Here is a 20,481-nt window from a genome sequence, read left to right on the forward strand (position 1 = left end):
AAAGTAGATTTTAGAAAGAAATGTTATCAAAAGGGATTCAAATTGTGTTCCGGGAAAAACAGATTTCTCTTGAAAAACACTTATAATACTTTGACAACTGAATAAAATTGAATAAAAATGAAACAAAATCAACACAAACTAAATGATGGGATTGAAACAAATATATTCGGCCGTAAAACTGACACAGTAATTTATAATAAAGTAGCAGACATAAAGAAAAACATCAGAGTTAAAAAGGGAAATGAGTAAATCGTTGAGTACGATTGGACAAGAGTGAATTGTTTTGCAGTGGACGTCATGGATTCTCCCGCACCTGAACGCCACCTCAGCATCTCCAGCTGCACACGATGACGACGCTCCACCTCTGAAGGCGAGGGAACCGGAGCTGCTGCTGCTGCTGCGTCCTCTTTAACGCGGGTGAGGCGGGGGGACGGGGCGAGGCGCGACGCCGACCGCATCTCACTGTGCGCTGCTGTGTCCGTCTGCAGCCCGCGCTCCACGGACAGCCGTGAAATATGACACGGACCGGAGCCGCGGAAGCAGCCGAACGCGTCGGGACTCATCTGGCCTCACCCGGTGACGGGGAGCATGAAGCGGCCGAGTCACGACCCCACAGAACCTGAAGGGACCCGGAGCGGAGCGGAACCAGGGTGAATCCTGCATGTCATGTTCTGAGGCGTGTTTGTGCTCGCGCGTGTGAGGGAGGAAACTGTGCATGAACTTGACTGCCGTCGCTCTGGACGTGTCCCTGAACGTCTCCTCGAGTCGGACACACCCTCGGTCCACATGTTCACCCTTGTCCCCTCTTCCTCACCCCCTGCTGCGCTGCTGCAGAGTCGGAGCGGCAGGTGATGCGTTCATGGACCTGCGCTGATCGACGCCGGACAACTCTCCCAGAGAACACAGGTACCAAGACCCAACCTCAGCGCCTTAGAACCGGATCCAGTTTGAAGTAGGATTCCCCCCAAATTTCATTCCTGTTTTCCCAAAAGTGCATTGAATAAAAAATCTTTATTTCCATTTGAACTGGCCCGGGGCCAGCTGTGGACCCCGGGCCCCTGGATCATGAGAAGAAATATCCTTCCATTCAAACATGTATAGTGATCTGAGCACCAACTTCTGTTGGGTTTAGCATGTCAGCATTCTCAAGCTTCTGCTTGGTTCGTTTGCTGGCTCTGAGATGAGTCGACATATTTCACGGTTAGTGGACGCAAAAGCTCTTCTTATTAAATGCTAACAATTCTTTTGAATCATGTTCAATTTGCTGAGTCATTCTGTTAGCATGTGAGCGTCAACATTATAGACCAGCTTTCTTCTGCTGTCAGCTGTGTTTTGCATGTGAAGCTTGTCAGTCAACACAACTGGAGCTTTTCCAGACATGTGTCAGTTAGCTGGAAGTGCTTCAGTCCTGCTTAGCTTAGCTCAATGCTATCATGCTAACCCCTGGCGATCTGGCCGTTTGTCATAAACACAAAGTGCTTCACAGTCAACAGCATCAGAGTGAAGGAAGTTTGGGTTTTATTCCACTTATAAAGTCAGCAGCCAGTCAAGAGCAAAGCGCTGCAGCAGAAGCTTTCACGTGATGGTGCATCTGAGCGGCAGCGTAAATCACACGCAGGGAGAGAGGAAATTCATGGGAGTGATTCTATGGAGCACTCAGCATATAATCAGATTTATCGGCTGCAATCGCTGGCTGCGAGAGCTGATACAGAATGACTGGCCCACATATTGATTGCAGAGCACTCGGACGGAGAGCCAAGTGCTAACCTTCCGGCAGGAGACACCGCGGAGCCACGGCTCCAGCAGCGACGTCTCAGACCTGCATTTGGCTGTCGGTGTGTGTCGGAGGTAACGCGATCTTCCGTTGCGTCCCGCAGGTCTGCCGTTGTGTGGCCCCACCCCGTCTGAAAGTCCTCCAGCATGACGGTCGCGAGCGCCGACCCCACAGACGAGGCGGCGGCGCACCCGGGTCAGCCCCACGACCTGTACGACGTGGAGCCGGACCACGAGTGCTGCGAGCGCGTGGTCATCAACATCTCCGGGCTGCGCTTCGAGACCCAGCTCAAGACGCTCTCGCAGTTCCCGGACACGCTGCTGGGGGACCCCAAGAAGCGCATGAGGTACTTTGACCCGCTCCGCAATGAGTACTTCTTCGACCGGAACCGGCCTAGTTTCGATGCCATTCTTTACTACTACCAATCCGGGGGGAGGCTTCGCCGGCCAGTCAACGTCACCCTGGACATCTTCTCCGAGGAGATCCGCTTCTACGAGCTGGGCGAGGAGGCCATGGAAATATTCCGGGAGGACGAGGGCTTCATCAAGGAGGAGGAGCGGCCTCTGCCGGAGAACGAGTTCCAGAGGCAGGTGTGGCTGCTGTTTGAGTACCCGGAGAGCTCGGGCCCCGCCCGCATCATCGCCATCATCTCCGTCATGGTGATCCTCATCTCCATCGTCAGCTTCTGCCTGGAGACGCTGCCCGTCTTCCACGGCACTGACGAAGAGATGTTCAACTATCCGTACAAGGCCATGTCCAACCACACGGTGACCTACGACAGCTCCAAGTATCTCACAGACCCCTTCTTCATCGTGGAGACGCTCTGCATCATCTGGTTCTCCTTTGAGTTCCTGGTGCGCTTCTTCGCCTGCCCCAGCAAGGCCGGCTTCTTCGGGAACATCATGAACATCATTGACATCGTGGCCATCATCCCCTACTTCATCACGCTGGGCACCGAGCTGGCGGAGCGGCCGGAGGACAGCCAGGCGGGCCAGCAGGCCATGTCCCTGGCCATCCTGCGGGTCATCAGACTGGTGCGAGTCTTTCGCATTTTCAAACTCTCGCGTCACTCCAAGGGGCTCCAGATTCTGGGGCAGACCTTGAAGGCCAGCATGAGGGAGCTGGGCCTGCTCATCTTCTTCCTCTTCATCGGCGTCATCCTCTTCTCCAGCGCCGTCTACTTCGCTGAGGCAGACGAGCCTCACTCCCAGTTCAGCAGCATTCCCGAGGCCTTCTGGTGGGCGGTGGTTTCCATGACCACAGTCGGCTACGGGGACATGGTCCCGACCACCATCGGCGGGAAGATCGTGGGCTCTCTGTGCGCCATCGCCGGCGTGCTGACTATCGCCCTCCCGGTGCCCGTCATCGTCTCCAACTTCAACTACTTCTACCACCGCGAGACGGAGGGGGAGGAGCAGGCGCAGTACTTGAACATCCCCAGCGTGCCTAAAGCTAGCTCGGCGGACGAGCTGAAGAAGAGCGGTCTGACCGGCAGCGGATCCACGCTCAGCAAGTCCGACTACGTTGAGATCCAGGAGGCCGTGAACCACAGCAGCGAGGACTTCAGACCTGAAGCCATGAAAACAGGAAACTGCACCCTGGCCAACACCAACTACGTGAACATCACCAAGATGCGTACGGATGTGTGACCTTAGCCCAGGGAGCGAGGGCCCCAGGGTGGCGGCTGCAGAACTCCAGTCCACAGGGTCTTAAAGTCGCAGCAGAGACCTGCCTTCCGCCTTGTATCGTCTGCATGGAGTTAGTCTTTATGTGATAGCAGTAGCCAAATCGTAGCCAAGCAGTATAGCAGAGCTCCGACACGCTCAACGCTCCGACTGCCACCGTTTGTAACCCAGCTCTCTCTCTCTTGTCGGACCCAAACGGGCCGCGCCGGTCAGCAGGCGTGAGAATCTGCTGCGCCAACTGCCAAGGCCCTGACTCAGAGAAAAGCAAGTTCACAGCCATCTGGTCACAGTTGTGTGCAGCAGCAGGAGGAGGAGGAGGGAGAATGTGTCACGACTGTGGACTGGACTCGCAACAGCAGCACTTGTCCCGAGGGACACCCACTGTCCACCACACCTGGAGCCGCAGTCGGCCTCAACAGGGTCCGACGAATGTGAGCCAATCTTTCTCAACAGTTTGGTTCTCAGCGGACTCGCAGGAACGGTGGCGTCTCCAGTGCCTCTTTGTTTGTACACCTTCAAGTGTCTGTGTAGCTTCTACTTTGGTCCACGAACCACAAGTTTGAAACCACTGCCCAAGAACCACGTGGCTTAAGTACTGACTTCACAGCATTCCACCTCAGTCCGGCGGTTGGACGTGAGTTTTACCGGGCGTCCGTTTTGTTTTTTTGGCTGAAGCTTTGACACACTTTAGGGAAGTGGACTCTATGGTGCGGTTGAAAGTGAGCCACGCTGTTCAGTCCTCCGGAGACCAAGGACAGAAAAGTCTCCAGTTAAAACATCTGAAAATATTCTGAGGTTGATTCCCGAATGATGTTGAACGCCTTTCCAGAGTCGGCAGGTTTGTCACGAAGACGTTGAAACTGTGCCAGTTTCTGTCCAGGCTGCAGCCAAACACAATAAAACCTCGTGTTTTGGAAAAGTAAAATCCTGCTGGACGATCAAATAAACGCCGCCCCCTCCAGCGTCAACACAACCTTTGCAAGGCCATATTTATAGAAATTCATGTAAAAAAAAAAATGTAGTTCTTGATCTCTCTGATGAAAAACATCTATTTCAGAGGCTCACCATCGCTTTCCTTCACCCGATTACCAAAGAAGACCATTTTCAAAAAAGCAGAATAACTTTCATCCGCTGCTAACATGAGCTTCCGCTATCGTTGCGCTGCATGTGTGCCAAGTGTGGGCTGTAGCATGAGCTAGCAAGGCTGATACGCTTGACTCTATTCTAACCTGCGTGCCATATATTGTTGTAATCGCACTCAATATCCTGCTCCTGTGGAAACATTCCAAGTGGAAGCCATAGTTCCATGACAAAGCATGCTGGCAATACAAGTTTAAACGCTGCAGGTGGGGTCTTTTTTTGTCTCGACGGCCGTAGCTGATGTGAAACTTCCGGTAAAACCTGTGCTCATAACCCCTGGAACACTGAGTAGCTCGAGTCAGCAACAGTAGCGGACGCTCACCGCTTCCGAGCCCCACACTTATTCCAAGTGATGGCTGCAGTCCAGCCAGCACAGGACTGGGGTCACCGCTTGGAGGCGAGCACCAGGCCCTGACCCACTTTGAAAGTTTTCACCGAGTCAGCGTTTCCTGCCAGGGAGGGAGGAGAGAACCCGCGACAGGTCCGGTCTCAGTCCGGCTCCCACCGCGGACACGACAACAGTATGACTCAACGCTCAGCCGAGTCCCTGTCACGACTCCAGCCGTATCCATCAGGGGTCAAAGCGACTGTGGCCAAGTCCACTATGTATCCTCGCGCTGCTTTCAATCGTGTCTTAACCGCTTCACCGCTCGCTTGTTGCCTTCATCGCAGTTTTTATACGCCAAGGACGACACGTGAGGACTGTGTCTGTGAGGTCACACACCCGCGACCGTGCCTGTCACGCACAGACCGCTGTGGAAAAAATGACTTTTTTGGAGGTGTCACAGCCTGGTGGTCATAATGTTTTGGCTTTTCACTATGATGGAGTGTCCTCGTGCTGATCACCATCGGTGCAGTCAGAACACAACACATTCCGGTTCCTGCTGCATTAACAAACATTCTATTTATTCCCCACCACTACGTTTTAATATTGTTTAATTCCATTTATTTTATTTATGACATGTGGGTATGTTATAATACACATATAATGAATAAAATATATTGACCTTACCATTGTGCACCTTTGTTTCTTCCAAGTGTACCATTTGAAAATTCAAGTTCTGTTCAATTGGACTGTGTTTCTGCTGGTATGTGGGTCTCCCTCCTGATCCAGTCTCTCGGCGACCCCCAGTGTTCTGCTGCACCCGAATGCTCGGCTCTGACTCCTTTGTTTTTATATGTGCACGGAAGGAAGGGGAGCTGTGTCCTGTGACCTCCGGCCACATGTGAGAATAAAAGGAGGTCATGATATTCCGGGTGTGTTTTGGGTGGCTTCACCTCACCTGAACATGCCTCCGTCTGAGAGCGTCCCACTTGTCTCCCGCCGAGCGCTGACAGCCAAGTGCTCTATTTATAACCCGTCAGGAGCAGACGAAGCTAACGGAGAGCCGGTTCAGTCGAGTCCACGTTGACGCCTCCGCTCCTGCTCCTCCTCTGCGCTCCTCTTTCCCTCAGGCTCTCTCCATCTTCCTCCCGGTAGCTGGTCATGGAGATTATTGATCCGAGATGCAGCACCACTCACCTCGCTCTGGCACAGGTGCACCAACAGGAGGGGGTGCTGTAGGGAACTACTGTGTGTGAGTGCAATGAGATGCACGAAGACATAACATTACGACCACGGGTGAATCTGCAGTGCTTCTGCTTCTTCTTTGCCACAAGAAGCTGCAGGAGTGGTTCCAGCACTGGAGGTCAGCGGTTCTTGATGGTCCTGAAGGGAGTGGACCAGAAGACTGGGTGTAGCTAGGAGAGGAGACCACGGCTCTGGAGGCCACCACGGCAGTGAAGATCGATGGAAGAGACTGTAAAGCTGGGCGCGGCTGCAGCCGAGGATCAGCCACTTAGACCAGTCTTGGCATGAGCATCCCGACATAGCTCTAAAGGCCTGGAGTTCAAACAGAATCAATGCGTAAACCATGGTGGTAAATCTCTCCAGCTTTCCTCCCCTCACTTTGGCAGACGCGCGCCTGACACGTCGCACATGCCGCCGACTGATTCATGAGCTAATAGAGCGGCGAGCTGATGGCCTGTCACCCTGGACTTTCTTTATAGCAGAGCCGTGTTTGTGAGGTGGAGGAGGGGAGTCGCTCTCCTCTCCGTGCCTCAGTGGGAGCCCCCTTCCATAAATAGCTCCGGGGGGAAGGTTCCCTCTGTGTTTACTGGGGAAGCCTGTCTTTAATTATTGACGTGTGTGTGTGTGTCGGCTGAGCAGCCTGTCGTGTTCATGATGCTCAGAGCAACACAGGGTGTTGTGTCGTGTCAGAGGAAGCGGCGCCCGGCACAGTGGCTCCTGAGCGGATTGATTTGTGGGTCGGCCCCACGTCACCGTTACTCACCGCTGAACCAGGTCTCTGGGCCGACATCACTGCGATGGACTAGATTGGAAAACATTATGACCACGGAAGAGTAGTCCTCGCTAGTAAAACGTCCCTGTTCTTTATTTTTAAATAAAGCACTTTGGTGTCCTGGAAATCTATCCACACTTCTTATTCCCACTTGGTTTCAAGTCAGCTCCCTCGGTTTGAAGGAAGGTGTCATGTCTGTTTGTTTTGGATGCAATTTTTTGGTTTGCCCAGGTGTGGCGCACTGACCAGTCGGGCTATTCAGTTTGTTGTAAGCTCCAGGTGTGTCTTTTTATTTTGGAATATGGGGGAGTAGATGGTTTTTACCGTGTTCTTGGCATGGGAAAAAGGAACAATACAAAGAGATCCCAAAAAGGAAAATAGGTACGGCTCTTCCTTGCTACAAGAACACGCGTAAAAAGAGAGTTCCACACATTCAACAAGTGTTAGGGTCAAAACCCAGTGTTGAGGTCAAAAACCAGTGTCAGGGTGAGATATGGGACACAGTCTCATTCTCAAGAGTTGCAACACTGACCTCTAGTGTCTTTATACTGAAGCGCTTGTGTCTCGTTCATAGTTCAGTTCATAGTACGGAGCCTGTTTGGTGACTTTTTGTGGGCGATTTCAGAAGAAAACTGTGATGAAAATATGAAGGATATTGTCATTAAAACAGAAATCCAAATACATAGCGAAAGACTGGAGTTTTAAGCTTTGTTTTCCAAATATTCGAGGAGCCTTTAATTCCTTTTTATCTGAATTTGGACTAAATGGTTTGCAAAATATTCACTTTCAACGTGGAGGTCACGTGACACCCACCCGCTGATCCCTCACAGTCACGTGCTTTAAATATTATTCACAATTCTGGACAGACTGATTTCAGTATTACGATGAATATTGTAATAACCTTGTTTCCAAGGAGGGCGCCCACACTTGTTGTTGTTGTGATGTAATGACCAGAAAAGGTTGACGTATTGGCAACAATAATCATCATTTGTGAATTTGTGATCAGCCTTTGTTATTTTATTTTATTTTATTTCGAAGCACTTTCCGAGTTGGTGGAACCCCCACTGACCATGGCAGTAAATTCTATTCTGATACTGATTCTGATCATTGAAACGGTGAAGGCCCGTCAGCGGAAGGTGGTGACCAGTAGGGGGTGCTAAAACACTGCTGCTCACTCAGCGGTAGATGGCCAGAAGCAGTGAACAAGCTCCAGCATCACAGCGGCGCGTCATGCTCGCTGGCCTCTGACCCCGACACTGAGCCCGCGCGTCCGGCCTGGACGAGGACAGTCCCGCGCTGCGAGGCCCCTCCGCCTCTCACACACGGGCGGGAAGTGGGTGCATGAGGCTGGAACCTGTCACCCAAACACCCGCTTATCTTCACCCCATTCGGACCTGTTGCCGTTTAGCCCAGTTCCCACCCGCACCACTCCGCTCCACAATGAGAGCTCGGTGCCCAGTGAAATGTTTCTGAAGATCGTCCAGCCCTGAGTTCGAGGTGCCGTTCATGAGTGAGAGAAGGACGGAGTCTGAAAAAAAGCTGCAGCCGCATCATTCATGAAGCAAGAGCTGAGCCAAAAGGCAGAGCTTTCCTTTGCCCGGTCCATTTCTGCTCATCCTTCTAGTCACCCAGGAGACACTCAGAGTAGATCATATACGAATATTTGCCACAAAAAGACACATTTTTCAATTTGAATGAATTTGGTATATTACTGAATCAAATGATGGGCCCATACATACATTTAAACAACAAAATGTTGTTTATTGTGCATCAGTTTGACAATAAATATATTCAAGTTTTTATGTCACCTTATTAAAACTAAAGCTCTTTTAATGTCTTGAAAATATTTGTAAAGGAATTTCAATTTAATAAGAATTTCAAGTCCATTCAGAGTAGTGGAAACGCTGCTCATTGTGTAGTGAAAAACCTCCCTGAACAAAAGCAAACAGATGCTTTTGTTTGCTTTTGTTCCTCCATGTTTGTTGTTGTTGTTCTCATCCTAGCTGCCACGTGTCTTGTGCATCACTGTGATCAGTGGACCAGGAACTCCTGCACTTACAAAGGTTCCCTGTTGTCTGGAGAGCAAACTGTTCAGTTAACTTAAACGATTTTTTTAATCGCGATTAATCAATTAATCGCGATTAACTCGTTAAAGTCCCACCACTATTTAAAATACTTTGTTGTTTTAATCAAATTCACCTGGAGGACGAGACCCCCGCCCCTCCTCCTCCTCCTCTTCCTCCTCCTGCTCTCTCTCTCTCTTCTTTCATTTAAGGACACATCGGTGTGTTTCTTTTTTTTTTTTTTTTTTTTTTTCTTTAAACCAGGCGGGGAATTGGCCAAATTAAAGTAATCATGCGGCGGTTATGTCACCGTCACATCTGGCCCCGGGCTCAGCGGCACCTCGGCACCGCCCCCCGCCTGCTGCGGCTGCACTTCTCCCGGGGGAAGGCAACGTCCCTGTTGCGGTCAGCAGCGGCTCCGGTGGGCAGAGACCACGATGACAGTTTCGGTTCGGCCCGGAGGAGACTCGGACTTTCCGGAAGTGACTGAGGTCGTGGCGGGAACTCAGGTAAGGTCGCGTGGTTCATCCGCTCGCCATCGATCAACAGGTTCGCCCGCGGTCAGTTTCCTGCGCGCGTGAAGTTACATTTACAAAACCGCAACACGCAAAATGATGAACAGCTTCGACTCTGACCGACAGCAGAACTCACAGCTCATCGACGATGACGCAAACAACTACAAAAAAAAACCTATGCAATTACCTTTTTAAATAAAAGTATAGCGCTAATAAATAAAATATAAAGCCAATAAATAAATATATAAAATCGATACATAGATCACCATTCATCAATTGTGCGTCAATATTCCTCTTATATTCTTATAGTCTCGTAGTTAATACGCAACACAAACATTACGTTTTTGAACAAAACAATCTCTTGTTTTATGTGGTTATATATCAGATGTTTTTCTAACTGTTGAATAAGGGTAATTTCTGTTCTGAAATGCATGAACAAAGTCAAATTATTTTGATACAATCAGAATTCAAATGATTGTAAAACTAACTCATGAAAAGTTAATCCATGTAAAAATATGATTCTAATTTTTACAAACCATTGTGCTGATGCTCAATCCAAGAGTAAATAAAAATGATAAATAGTTAAGAAAAACCTATATGATGTTGTGACTAAATACAAAGAGCACATTGCAAATGTATGTATCGAAAACGGTGAATGATGATGTGAATATTACTATTCATTCATAAAATAAAAAAGCCAGAAAATGCATCTAAAACTTTCCATCGCTGTTTTTTTTTGTGTGTGATTCACTTAAAAAAAGAGCTATAATTAGCGTAATGCAATATAAAAATAATCCCCAGTAATGTTTTCGACTGAGCTTCAACCACAGACTGCAGACGTCCGTGAACACACCTGATGTGTCTGGCTGAGGTGACATCCTCCTTCCACACCTTTCATTTTGCAAGTTTCAATCTCAGCGTTGAATAATCGCTTCCTGATGAGACAGTGTGAGCGTGTGTGTGTGTGTGTGCGTGTTTTGGTACGGCACCTGCGATTAGCGATTTAAATCCTCCACCAGATGTCCAAAGTTTCTCCCTCTGACATTTAAATATGCTTCTGGAAATTGATATGTCAGCGTTGTGTAAGTGAGACGGCGTAAGCTTCTATGGCGGGGGGTGGGCTGGTGACCACAGGTGAGGGAGCGGTCCACTGCTCAGCAGATACAGAGCTCATCCTGGCCCTAAAATGGCAGGTTTAAAAACAAACGGGGACGGGGTGGTGACCTTGTGAGTGAAGCGTGGCTGAGATTCATGCAGGATCCCGCGTGAGCTGTCTGTCAAGCTTTCATTCTGGTGCGAGCTCATGTCACCTTGGATGATATAACACTGAAGAAGTTCGCGGTGTTTCAGGTGTGACGTGGAGCCGCTGGCGCCGCTTGTTCTCAGAACGCAGGTTCACACAGCCAACGTCTGATCGTCGCTCACGTGGACCTGAGCGCACCACGGCTCTGAAGTCGCTTCTCGTCACATGACTTTGGTGATCACATTAACAAAATAATAAGTTCCCAGATTAGCAGATTTCAGAGAGCTTTTTAATTTACAGGAAGTGACTTTGGCAGCGTGTGTGTGTGTGTGCTGTCCGAGCGCCAAGGAAGGATTTGGGTCCCAGCTGCCGAGGCCCGAGGCCTGCAGACACACCCGTGGCATCAGCAGCAGCTTACGTCTTCTGATGCCTCGCGGAGGCAATCTGCTGCAGAGGTTCGCGTGTTGGTCGCAGAGAGGGAGGAGTCTCAGCACGCCACCGCAGATGTGACTCCCCGAGTCGCCCCTTCCTCTGGTCACTGTCAGGCAGAACACCGCGAGTCCATTTCACTAGTCACTTGTTGTCTTCAAGATGGCCGACGGCTCCTTCACAACGTGACTTGTCTTGTTCAGGTGTTCCACTTGAGTCCTGAGAGTCTGGTCCAGTCCAGCGCTGACTTTGCCTCTGGGATTCACCAGTCTTCCTTTTTCATCAACTGATGACATCATAAGCCCTGCCCAGGGTGTCCCCAGAACTCTGGTTCCGTCAGTGACCCGGCTCTGGTGCCGGTGCCAGCTCAACATTTGTTGATCATGAAATTAAAAGTGACCTCGCCGCTCAGACCCATGAGTTTTATGATTTGAAATGGCTTCACAGATCGGCCATCTGGGAGCCAAGATTAGGGAAGCGCTCCATTGTGATGCTGCTCATGAGGGAGAGGCCAGCTGCTGCTCTTCTGGCTCACTGAGGGCAACGTCCGGTTCTTACGTCTGGAAAATGGATCTGATAGTGAAGGACCATCTGGAAGGATGGAGGTCCAGCCAGGTGCTGATGCGGGCTGAGGAACTGTGACTGTCACATGGGGCTGTTCACCCCGAGTCACATGGCCACAACAACTGGCCTGTCGCCAGAAGAGCTGGAGACTCTGCCTGATGCCGTAGATCTGGCAGACTCTGTGGGAAGGTGACTCTTCGACTTGTGTTTCTCCAAGTCATGCTTGGACTCGGCTGAGACAGAAGTCGGCAGCTATAGCGAGTTGACGGGATATTTTCACCTCTGTCTGTGTGGCTCATAAGTATCAGTGTTTATCCCCCGGACGAGCCCCGTCGGCTTATGGCACTGTGCTGCCCAGCCGCCGTTAATCTGCTTAATAGTGTCAAAAATCTGCTCCGAAAATAAGGTCTAACCAGGACCACCTTCCCCCGGCCCGTGCAGTCGGGATGCCTCTCCCTGGTGAGGGTGAGGAGGAGGAGAGACACGCAAGACTCCGGCTCTGGCTGCTGCCCCCGCGACCGCAGGTGAGAGGAGGACAACGTCAAGCTGAGGTCAGTGTCGACAGGAAGTGAGTCCGCGTGGGGGCGGGGTTCTAGATTTCGAGTGTTGCATTCGCAGCGTGGAGTCTTGTTAAAGCCTGACGTTTGACCTCTCAGACAGGGACCTCTCTGGTCCGGGAGAGCAGGAAGTCCGTGTGGTGCGGCGGCAGCTGCGTGAGCGAGGCTCCCATCATCACATGTGACAGGCCCTGCCCCCTGCCTGGATGTGTATTCATGGTGAGGCCAGATTAGACGCAGCGCGGCAGGTTGGGCCCCATATGATGTGAAGACTCGCAGACCTGGAGTCAATGTCACTTTGTCTCCTCGCAGGCAAGTTGTTGTTGTCGGCGCAGAAGAGCAGCTGCTGCTCACTCAGTCAGAATTCACCAGCCCTGCTTACCCAGATTTCACCCTGATGATGTCACAGCTAGCAACTGACGGCTGGTTTTTATTTACATTTAGAAGGTTTTGATGGTATTGAAGTGATTAGATAAGTCAGGAAAGCTGTTTGCATGTGGTCGCAGAGGCAGCAGCTGCAGGTAAGAGGCCCAGACTTCCCTCGCCTCAGGGATTAGCTCCTCGCCACTTCAGGAGGGCCAGTTCCCCGGTGCTGTTCTGAGTCGCTCCTCCAGGACGGAGTTTCTACCTCTAAGAACCTGGACAAGCTCTTCTCCTCGAGTGGCTGGTGACTGTGTTTTACAGCGTGAGGACGCCGCTCCTCTGCGGAATCTGTCATCCGATCTCCCGTCACCCCGCAGTTGCTGAAAGATATTTGCGGCCGCGGCTCATGTTTGGCTCGGCAGCTCCGGCAGATAGTTGACAATTGGGCTTCTCCAGGTTGTAATGATTTGTTCCCACGTCAGCGTGGCCTTCCCGAGTTGCTACTCTTTTCCCCAGACGTCTCTGCATGGGACTGCTGTGGTGAAGAGCTGAGCCAAAAGACCAAGCTCTCAAGCGAGAGTTCTCCTCTCTCACCAGCTTTGTTGTGACGAGGCAGAAGCTCAGTCAACCGAGAGAGACTCGGCGTGGAGGAGAGATCGCCCTCCCCACCCTCTTTGCCAAGGTTGCTGCCCCCACAACCCTGGTGAGCAGAAGTGGAAGCCAGTGGCCAGATGTGTCGTTTCTCTCCCTCAGAGCAGAAAGTCGTGGCTTCACTTCCCACCCATGTTGCTCAGTTGTTGATGCCACACAACCGACAGGTGCGACAGGCTCCCGCGCAGATGTGTCCAGATGTATCAATGAGGCTTAGCGTGAGCTTCGCCCTCTTGCGTCCAACGTGCTGAAGGAGCTCTTGAATTATTGATTCAGCTTCTGTCGCTTGGCCAGATATGGAGCCTGCTCCTTGTGTGTGAGAAGGGTCGAGCATAAGGAGAGGCTTCTCTTCTGCTGCTGTTTCCGACTTGTTGCTCGTCCAGTGGTGCAGCTGTGGGTTCCCCATGGAGCAGGCTTGGCTTTGCTTCCAGAGGCAGGTCAGGCTCTGGTCTCTGAGACCTCACCTGGGCTGACGCCGCTGCTGTTCCATGTGCTTCCAAGTTGCTGATTCAGGGCATCTTAAAGGCTTTTGTTTCGGGCCTTCACTGGCGTGTGGGTCTCCATCATGGGCTCCCTCCCGCCAGGGCCGGTGACTCATCTCAGGAGTCTTTAATTAAACATCTGCCGGCGTCAGCACTCGGTCACACACATGCACCCGGGCAGATCTGTTTACCTTCTAATGACACAGACAGGTCTGAGCAGTCGTCCTGCGAGTGCGTCAGCTGGTCATTAGGCACTAATGTATGCGTGACAACAGGCCGCCTGCGAGTCGCTGACACAGATACGCAGCAGCAGCGGCTGAGACGCGGCTACCTGTGACTGTGAGTATTTCTGCACGAGGACTGCTGTGGGAGTGGGAGAGCCTCCTGACGGGTGCCGTGTTCCGCATCAACGCTCTGGTTTACTCTGCTGTTCGAGCTCCAGCAGCCTCTCAGGGTGGATCCGCTGGCATCTGCTCTGAGCTCCGGGCCAACTCACTGGCGTCCTCTGACATGGCCCCGCGCCTGGGACAATTCAGAGTCATCGATCAAGCTCTGGGTGTTTTTAGACTGTGGGAGGAAATTGGATTACGCAGAGGAAAGCCACACAAGCTCAGGAAGCGGAAAGCAACTCCGGAGTTGCCTTACATGTACCGCGACGACCGACGCACGTGTCACAGGTCCAGACATGAAGCGAGCGCATTAGATGAGCTGGCAAATCTTCCTGTCTCTGACCGGAGCACCTGGTGAGACCTGTTTACGCACCTCTGTGATCAGGCAACATTAGCCACTGGGACCTGTGGAGGTCTTCAGATGAGGAGTCATGAGACAAGTCCTGACGTGGGTGTTTCTCTCTTGTAGGTGTTGAAGGGAAGCCGCTGGCCCTGCAGGCTCCTGTAAGTCCCGACTCTCTACTGGCACCTGACGCCGGCAGCCATGGAGCTGGCCCTGGTGGACTTTGATGTCGCCTGCTTGGAGGAGGAAATCTTTGCGGACGAAAGCACGGCCCTAACCGTGGATATACCGGTGGAGTACCACAGCCCCGCCGCTCACCTCTCAGCCCCCAACCCTTCGCCAGCCCCGACCAAACGACCGATGCTGGAAGTCCATCAATCCCCCAAGACGGCCAGGCCGGGGCGCCAGGGCCGCAGCAGCTGCAGCAGCATCATGTCCAACTGGAAACTTCTGCTGAGCAGCGAAGGGAGCAAAGACAGCGAGACCATCTTCAACCGACTGACCAAGGAATGCTGCGAGGACCTGTTCATGGACAAGCGCGGACTGGACGACGGAGACCAGAAAGTCATTATTAACATTGCTGGTCTGCGCTTTGAGACGCAGCTCAAAACTTTGGACCAGTTTCCTGAGACGCTGCTCGGAGACCCCACCAAGAGGATGGAGTACTTTGATCCCATGAGGAACGAGTACTTCTTTGACCGCAACAGGCCAAGCTTCGACGGGATCTTGTACTACTACCAGTCGGGCGGTAAGATCAGACGTCCAGCCAACGTTCCCCTGGATGTGTTTGCCGATGAAATGGTTTTCTACGAACTTGGCAACGAGGCCATGGAGCAGTTCAGAGAGGATGAGGGGTTTATCAAGGACGTGGACATTCCTCTACCCAACAATGAAATCTGCAGGCAGTTCTGGCTGCTGTTTGAGTACCCCGAGAGCTCCAACGCCGCTCGGGGTGTGGCCCTGGTGTCGGTCATTGTCATCGTCATCTCCATCATCATCTTCTGCATGGAGACGCTGCCGGTGTTTCGTGATGAAACGGACAAAATTGTTCCAACTGCTGTGCAACACTACAACCAGTCCAGAGTCCAGAGCCCGGCCCCTGCGGACACGGAGAACCCGGCCGCACTGTCTGACCCCTTCTTCCTCATCGAGACCGCTTGCATCGGCTGGTTTTTCTTTGAGCTCTTTGTCCGTTTCTTGGTGTGTCCCAGTAAAAAGGAGTTTTTCCACAACATCATGAACGTCATCGACCTCATCTCCATTATCCCCTACTTTGTGACCGTGATCACCGAGATGATCACCACTCCAGAGGAGAGCTCGGGCCAGAACATGTCTCTGGCCATCCTCCGAATCATCCGTCTGGTCAGGGTGTTTCGTATCTTCAAGCTTTCCCGCCACTCCAAGGGGCTCCAGATCCTGGGGCAGACTCTCAAGGCCAGCATGCGCGAGCTGGGCCTGCTCATATTTTTCCTCTTTATAGGTGTGATTCTCTTCTCCAGCGCCATCTACTTCGCCGAGGTGGATGAGCCTCACACGCAATTTGTTAGCATACCTGACGGCTTCTGGTGGGCAGTGGTAACCATGACCACCGTTGGCTACGGAGACATGTACCCCATCACGGTGGCCGGGAAAGTGGTGGGCACCCTGTGCGCCATCGCCGGCGTGCTAACCATCGCACTTCCGGTGCCAGTCATCGTTTCCAACTTCAATTACTTCTACCATAGAGAGACAGAGGCGGAGGACAAGTTGCCTCTGGCAGATGCGATTGAGCAAGCCATGAAGGTGGACGCTGACAGCAAACAGGGGAGCAAGACCAACCTCAACAAGTCCAACGGCCTGTGGAAGACGAACAAGTCCAGCTCGTGATGGACATGCGACTTACCTCAGCCATGCTCTCAAACCATCTTGGAGGGGACAAGGTTCCTGGAGAGGAGCAGCCGAGCACCGTTCCCCCAGACTCGTGATCGTAGCAGCAACGTTTCCGCCAACCATTATATCCTACATCAAATCAGGCCACTTGAATGGTGGGTCAGCGGGTGAAAGGGCGCTTCTCAGCTCCTGACTCACCTTTCTCTTCAAGAGTGGCCTTGTCACTGACCCCTGTCCTTTCAGTAACCTTGATCTTATGGGCACCCGCTGGTCATAATGTGATTTTAATTGACCTTTTCTCCTGGTGACGGCGTCGTGGCGGCGAGGTTTAGCCGAGCTCTCTGGTGCTTGTTAGCATGGCAGTGCAGGTTGCACATGCAGCCTCTGCAGAGCAGTGACCCCGACAGCGTCCAAGAGAGGCGTGTCACATCCTCATGGCATCGGTCCTTACCTGTTACTCTTCTATTTCACCTTTGTGGCGACCGCGTTCCTCGTGTTGTCTGCGGGCTCCATGCATATCCAAGTGGAGTGCCTTAAGCTGTTGACCTGCCACCTGTAATCTTGACAAACATCCATGTACATAGGCTTCAGTGATAGTGTTTATCAGCACAGATTCCAAGGACGACGACAGCAGGAGCTTCAAGCTCTCAGACCATTAGATCTGAAGAGAGTGGTGCCGGGTGCCCGCAGCAGTCTGTTCCAGGGCGACTCCAGTGGCTCCTCATGGGGCCGCGGCGGTGCTGGTTCCCTTTAAAAACCCTGCAACCCTCTGGCCCTCCGAGGATCCACTTGAGGAGCCCTCTTTTCTGTTATACTGTTGGACTGGTTCCCAGGGAGCTGAAGGAAAGGCTGAGTAGCACAAAGAAGAAAGACATTTTTAAGTGGTTAAAAATGAGTGAGTAAAAATCGATGTCAAATTAAAAGCAGCAGTCAGGGCTTCAAACACCCTTCAGTCCTGCACTTGTTTGTGCTTCATCTTTGATGTGCATTCTATTCCAAATTTGCTTGTTCCATCTGAGACTCTGCTGGTCCCAGAGGTGTCACCTGAGAGGCCAAAGACTGCTGCAGAAGGGAGACATTGAGGAGCGAGGACTGTCTGTCATGTACAAATTGTAAAAGTGTATGATATGAAATAAAAGCCAGCTGAGGCGACGGGTTTCCTGTTTGCTCTCTACACCCCCACTCGCCACATGACAACATGAATCTGCTTTCACTGCCATGTTTGTGTCGCTGATGCATGTCAGGCTGGCACTGGACAAGTCGGCGTCTGGAGGACATGGACGCAGGAGCGGCGTGACAAGGCTCGCCGGCCTCCGTCGACACAGGTGTGGATGGAGTGACCCCGAGATCTCAGACGTGGAGGACGGACAAGGACAGAGCGAAAAGCCAGGTGACAATGAGGAGAGAAGGGGGGACCGTGACTCTGGTGACGGAGTTCACACGCGACAAGCTGATGGAGAAGTGGGTTTCAAGTCAACATGTATCTGTGAGCTTCACTCTCGAGGGAGCTATGGTCATTGCTTCCACTGGCGCCAGTGATCGCGGGTCCCAGCTGTTGTGCGTTCACTTGCAGGCGACACTGACTTGGGGGTCACGGCGCCGCCCTCGGGCCCCAGATTCACCTGTCGCAGCCCTGTAAACACATTTATTTACATCTGCAAAAGATGTTTTGAACTTCAAACTCTTTGCAAAGATCTTTCATGAAATTTTCTTTCATCCAATTGAGTTTTAAATATCAATTTGTTTGTGAGTTATACACCTTTTTTATTGAGTTATGTTCATTTAGCTCTCTTTTTCTTTAATTTGCCAACCATTTATTTATTATCATCTTTATGATATTTTTTCATTTACTTCTTTGTACATTGTCAGCCAAAGAAATGACGTCTTATGAATGTGCTCACAGCTGAGTGTTAGCTTCTCAGCCTTCCAGTGGGCGGGGCTGCTGAGGCCCCGGGGAGACGGCCTCAGCAGCAGAAGTGCGCTGCTCTGGAGGCGGATGTGGTTGCGGACTGATGCCGTGGCTGGTTCAGCGTGTGTGAAGAGGGTTGGTGTGGCGAGGAAGATCAGGTCCGGCTCTCAATCATGCATGAGGGATCTCCATCATTAAAGAGGCTCGGAAAGTTCCAGCGCCGCCTGAGACATGAGAAGAAGATGGAAAAACGGTGAATCTTCTTACAGTTGAACACAGACCTGAAGGATTTGTGTTCGACTGGTGTCCAAAGTCTGGGTCAAGGGCTGTTTCTGGCCCTCTGGGGACTTTCATTTGGCCCACAGTTGAACTTGTGCCAGCAGAGCGGCGCGTCTCCTCGTCCTTTCATGCGATGGTTTTCAGCGTGGTCTTCACCGTGAGACCAGAGCAGCCAGACTCACTGTTTCACCTGAGGATGACCTGAGAGTGGTGCTGTGTGAGGGCAGCGGACTGCGACTGTGGGTTCAGATGAGCCGAGTGGAGAGTGCGGACGGCTTGAGCTGGAGGTTGTTCTGACCTGGCCTGGCTCACTTGTCCATCACCTTATTTTGGGAATGTGTTCCATGATGTAACAACGCTTGAGTTGGGTCTGTACCCGGGCCACGTTATGGGTCACGCATGTTGCCGCTCGGGAAGATCTGGTCCTCTGGAAGCGACGGAGTAGATGGGCGGAATACCTGGGTCGCCACTTTTTTTTTTATTTTTTATGAAGGAATCAGACGTTCCGAACCCAAATCTCCTTAATGCAGTGACTCTCAGTCAAATCAAATCTCGATTTGCAATGTGGCTGAGATGAGGAGGTGCAGAAGGAAGCAGGGATTAGAAAACTGTCAATCTGTTGCTGTTTACATTTGGCAGTCACATGACGGCGCCGGGGTCCCGCGGAGGACACACAAAAGTACACTCATTCATTAAAGCCGTAGCCAACCTGGCAACAGCTGCTTCGCTCGGATGATTGCGCGGACGGGATTAATCCCAATGATCCCGACCATATACCCAGATTACCCACCTTGTATTTGGAAAGCAAACCGGATCTCATTTCATGGTAGCGTGATGATCGTGGAGAGAGACGCAGCGGTCAGGCGGTGTTGAGTGAGACGTGGAAGCAGGTTGGACTCACAAGCGATTGCAGGTGGAGAAACGGGGAGCACCTCCAACATGTTACCTGACCTTGTCCAGGAGGCCCCTCCCACCAGCTGGTCTCCGATCTTGACATGTTTTACATCTGGACCCTGAACCGGAGCTCAACAAACCTATGAGCTCTCGCATGACAAAACAGAGACGTCATGTGACCATGACTGGCTCAACGTCACCCCAAGTCAAGATCAACTCCATTCCAGCGGCCCTCCGTGAAGGAACGCCAGGAGCCTGGCTAGAAAACAAAGCCCTGACCATGAAGGCACGGGTGGATTTGAAATCTGGGCTCCGACCAGGGGGAGCATTCTTAGCCGCACTCGCTCTCCTCTGTGGCCAGCTGCCGGCTGGCTGAATGGCTGCATGATTGGCTGGTCCGGGCCGGCAGCAGATGCCTGTGTCATCCGTACGGTCTTATGTAAGAGGATGTCCCTGCAGGTAACGGGCCATCTGGAGGAGCACACGGGTCAGAGATATCAAACGGTCTGTTCCGGCTCAGTGACAACACATGTTCCCACTCAGACAGCCTGACCTCAAAAATGTAAGGTTCATTACGACTGATCAAATGAATCTGTCGATGAAACCGGTTGGTCCGTAAATCCCACCTTGAGAGGCATTTTTGGATCCAGTTGAACCCAGGTGTCAGGCTCCGTGATCGCTCTGTCATGTCTCCCTCACACGGCCAGGTCAACGACAACCAACTCTCTCAACTCTCTTTAGCTGTGGTTTGTGGATGAATTCCTGGCCACAGCTTGTTTCCACATTGTGGTCTCTTTTGCCCCCAAAACTGTCTGGCTTGACAGGCTTGTACAGGACAGGAAGCTGACATGCAGCCTGCGTTGTTGAACCTTCACAGCCGTCATGATCCGACAGAGGAAGTGCCGTCCGTGTTCGCCAAACACAACCGCTCAGCGTTCCGTCCCGCGTCCATGGGATTTGAATCCAACCCTGAGTGGTCGCGCCGAGACC

The 20,481-nt window shown here is 51.9% G+C and overlaps 2 protein-coding genes across 3 annotated transcripts; both read left to right on the forward strand.

Annotated features, from left to right (window-relative positions):
* Positions 1-482: 482 nt before the first annotated feature.
* On the forward strand, positions 483-5,543 carry LOC128750051 (potassium voltage-gated channel subfamily A member 2-like). The gene is made up of 3 exons (XM_053850190.1): positions 483-650; positions 835-906; positions 1,878-5,543. Exon 3 carries the CDS (start codon positions 1,921-1,923, stop codon positions 3,421-3,423), a length of 1,503 nt encoding a protein of 500 aa, XP_053706165.1. The 5' UTR covers positions 483-650; positions 835-906; positions 1,878-1,920; the 3' UTR covers positions 3,424-5,543.
* A 3,847-nt stretch (positions 5,544-9,390) lies between these two features.
* Positions 9,391-17,547, forward strand: kcna10a (potassium voltage-gated channel, shaker-related subfamily, member 10a). Of its 2 annotated transcripts, XM_053850206.1 has the most exons (3): positions 9,391-9,513; positions 12,162-12,306; positions 14,667-17,547. In XM_053850206.1, exon 3 carries the CDS (start codon positions 14,742-14,744, stop codon positions 16,404-16,406), a length of 1,665 nt encoding a protein of 554 aa, XP_053706181.1. In that variant the 5' UTR covers positions 9,391-9,513; positions 12,162-12,306; positions 14,667-14,741; the 3' UTR covers positions 16,407-17,547. The 2 variants fall into 2 exon arrangements, with proteins under 2 accessions (XP_053706181.1, XP_053706180.1); XM_053850205.1 differs by lacking the exon at positions 12,162-12,306.
* The last annotated feature ends 2,934 nt before the right edge of the window (positions 17,548-20,481 follow it).

This window comes from Synchiropus splendidus, chromosome 18 (genome assembly GCF_027744825.2).
Source record: "Synchiropus splendidus isolate RoL2022-P1 chromosome 18, RoL_Sspl_1.0, whole genome shotgun sequence".
In the NCBI taxonomy this organism is placed as follows: Eukaryota; Metazoa; Chordata; class Actinopteri; order Syngnathiformes; family Callionymidae; genus Synchiropus; species Synchiropus splendidus.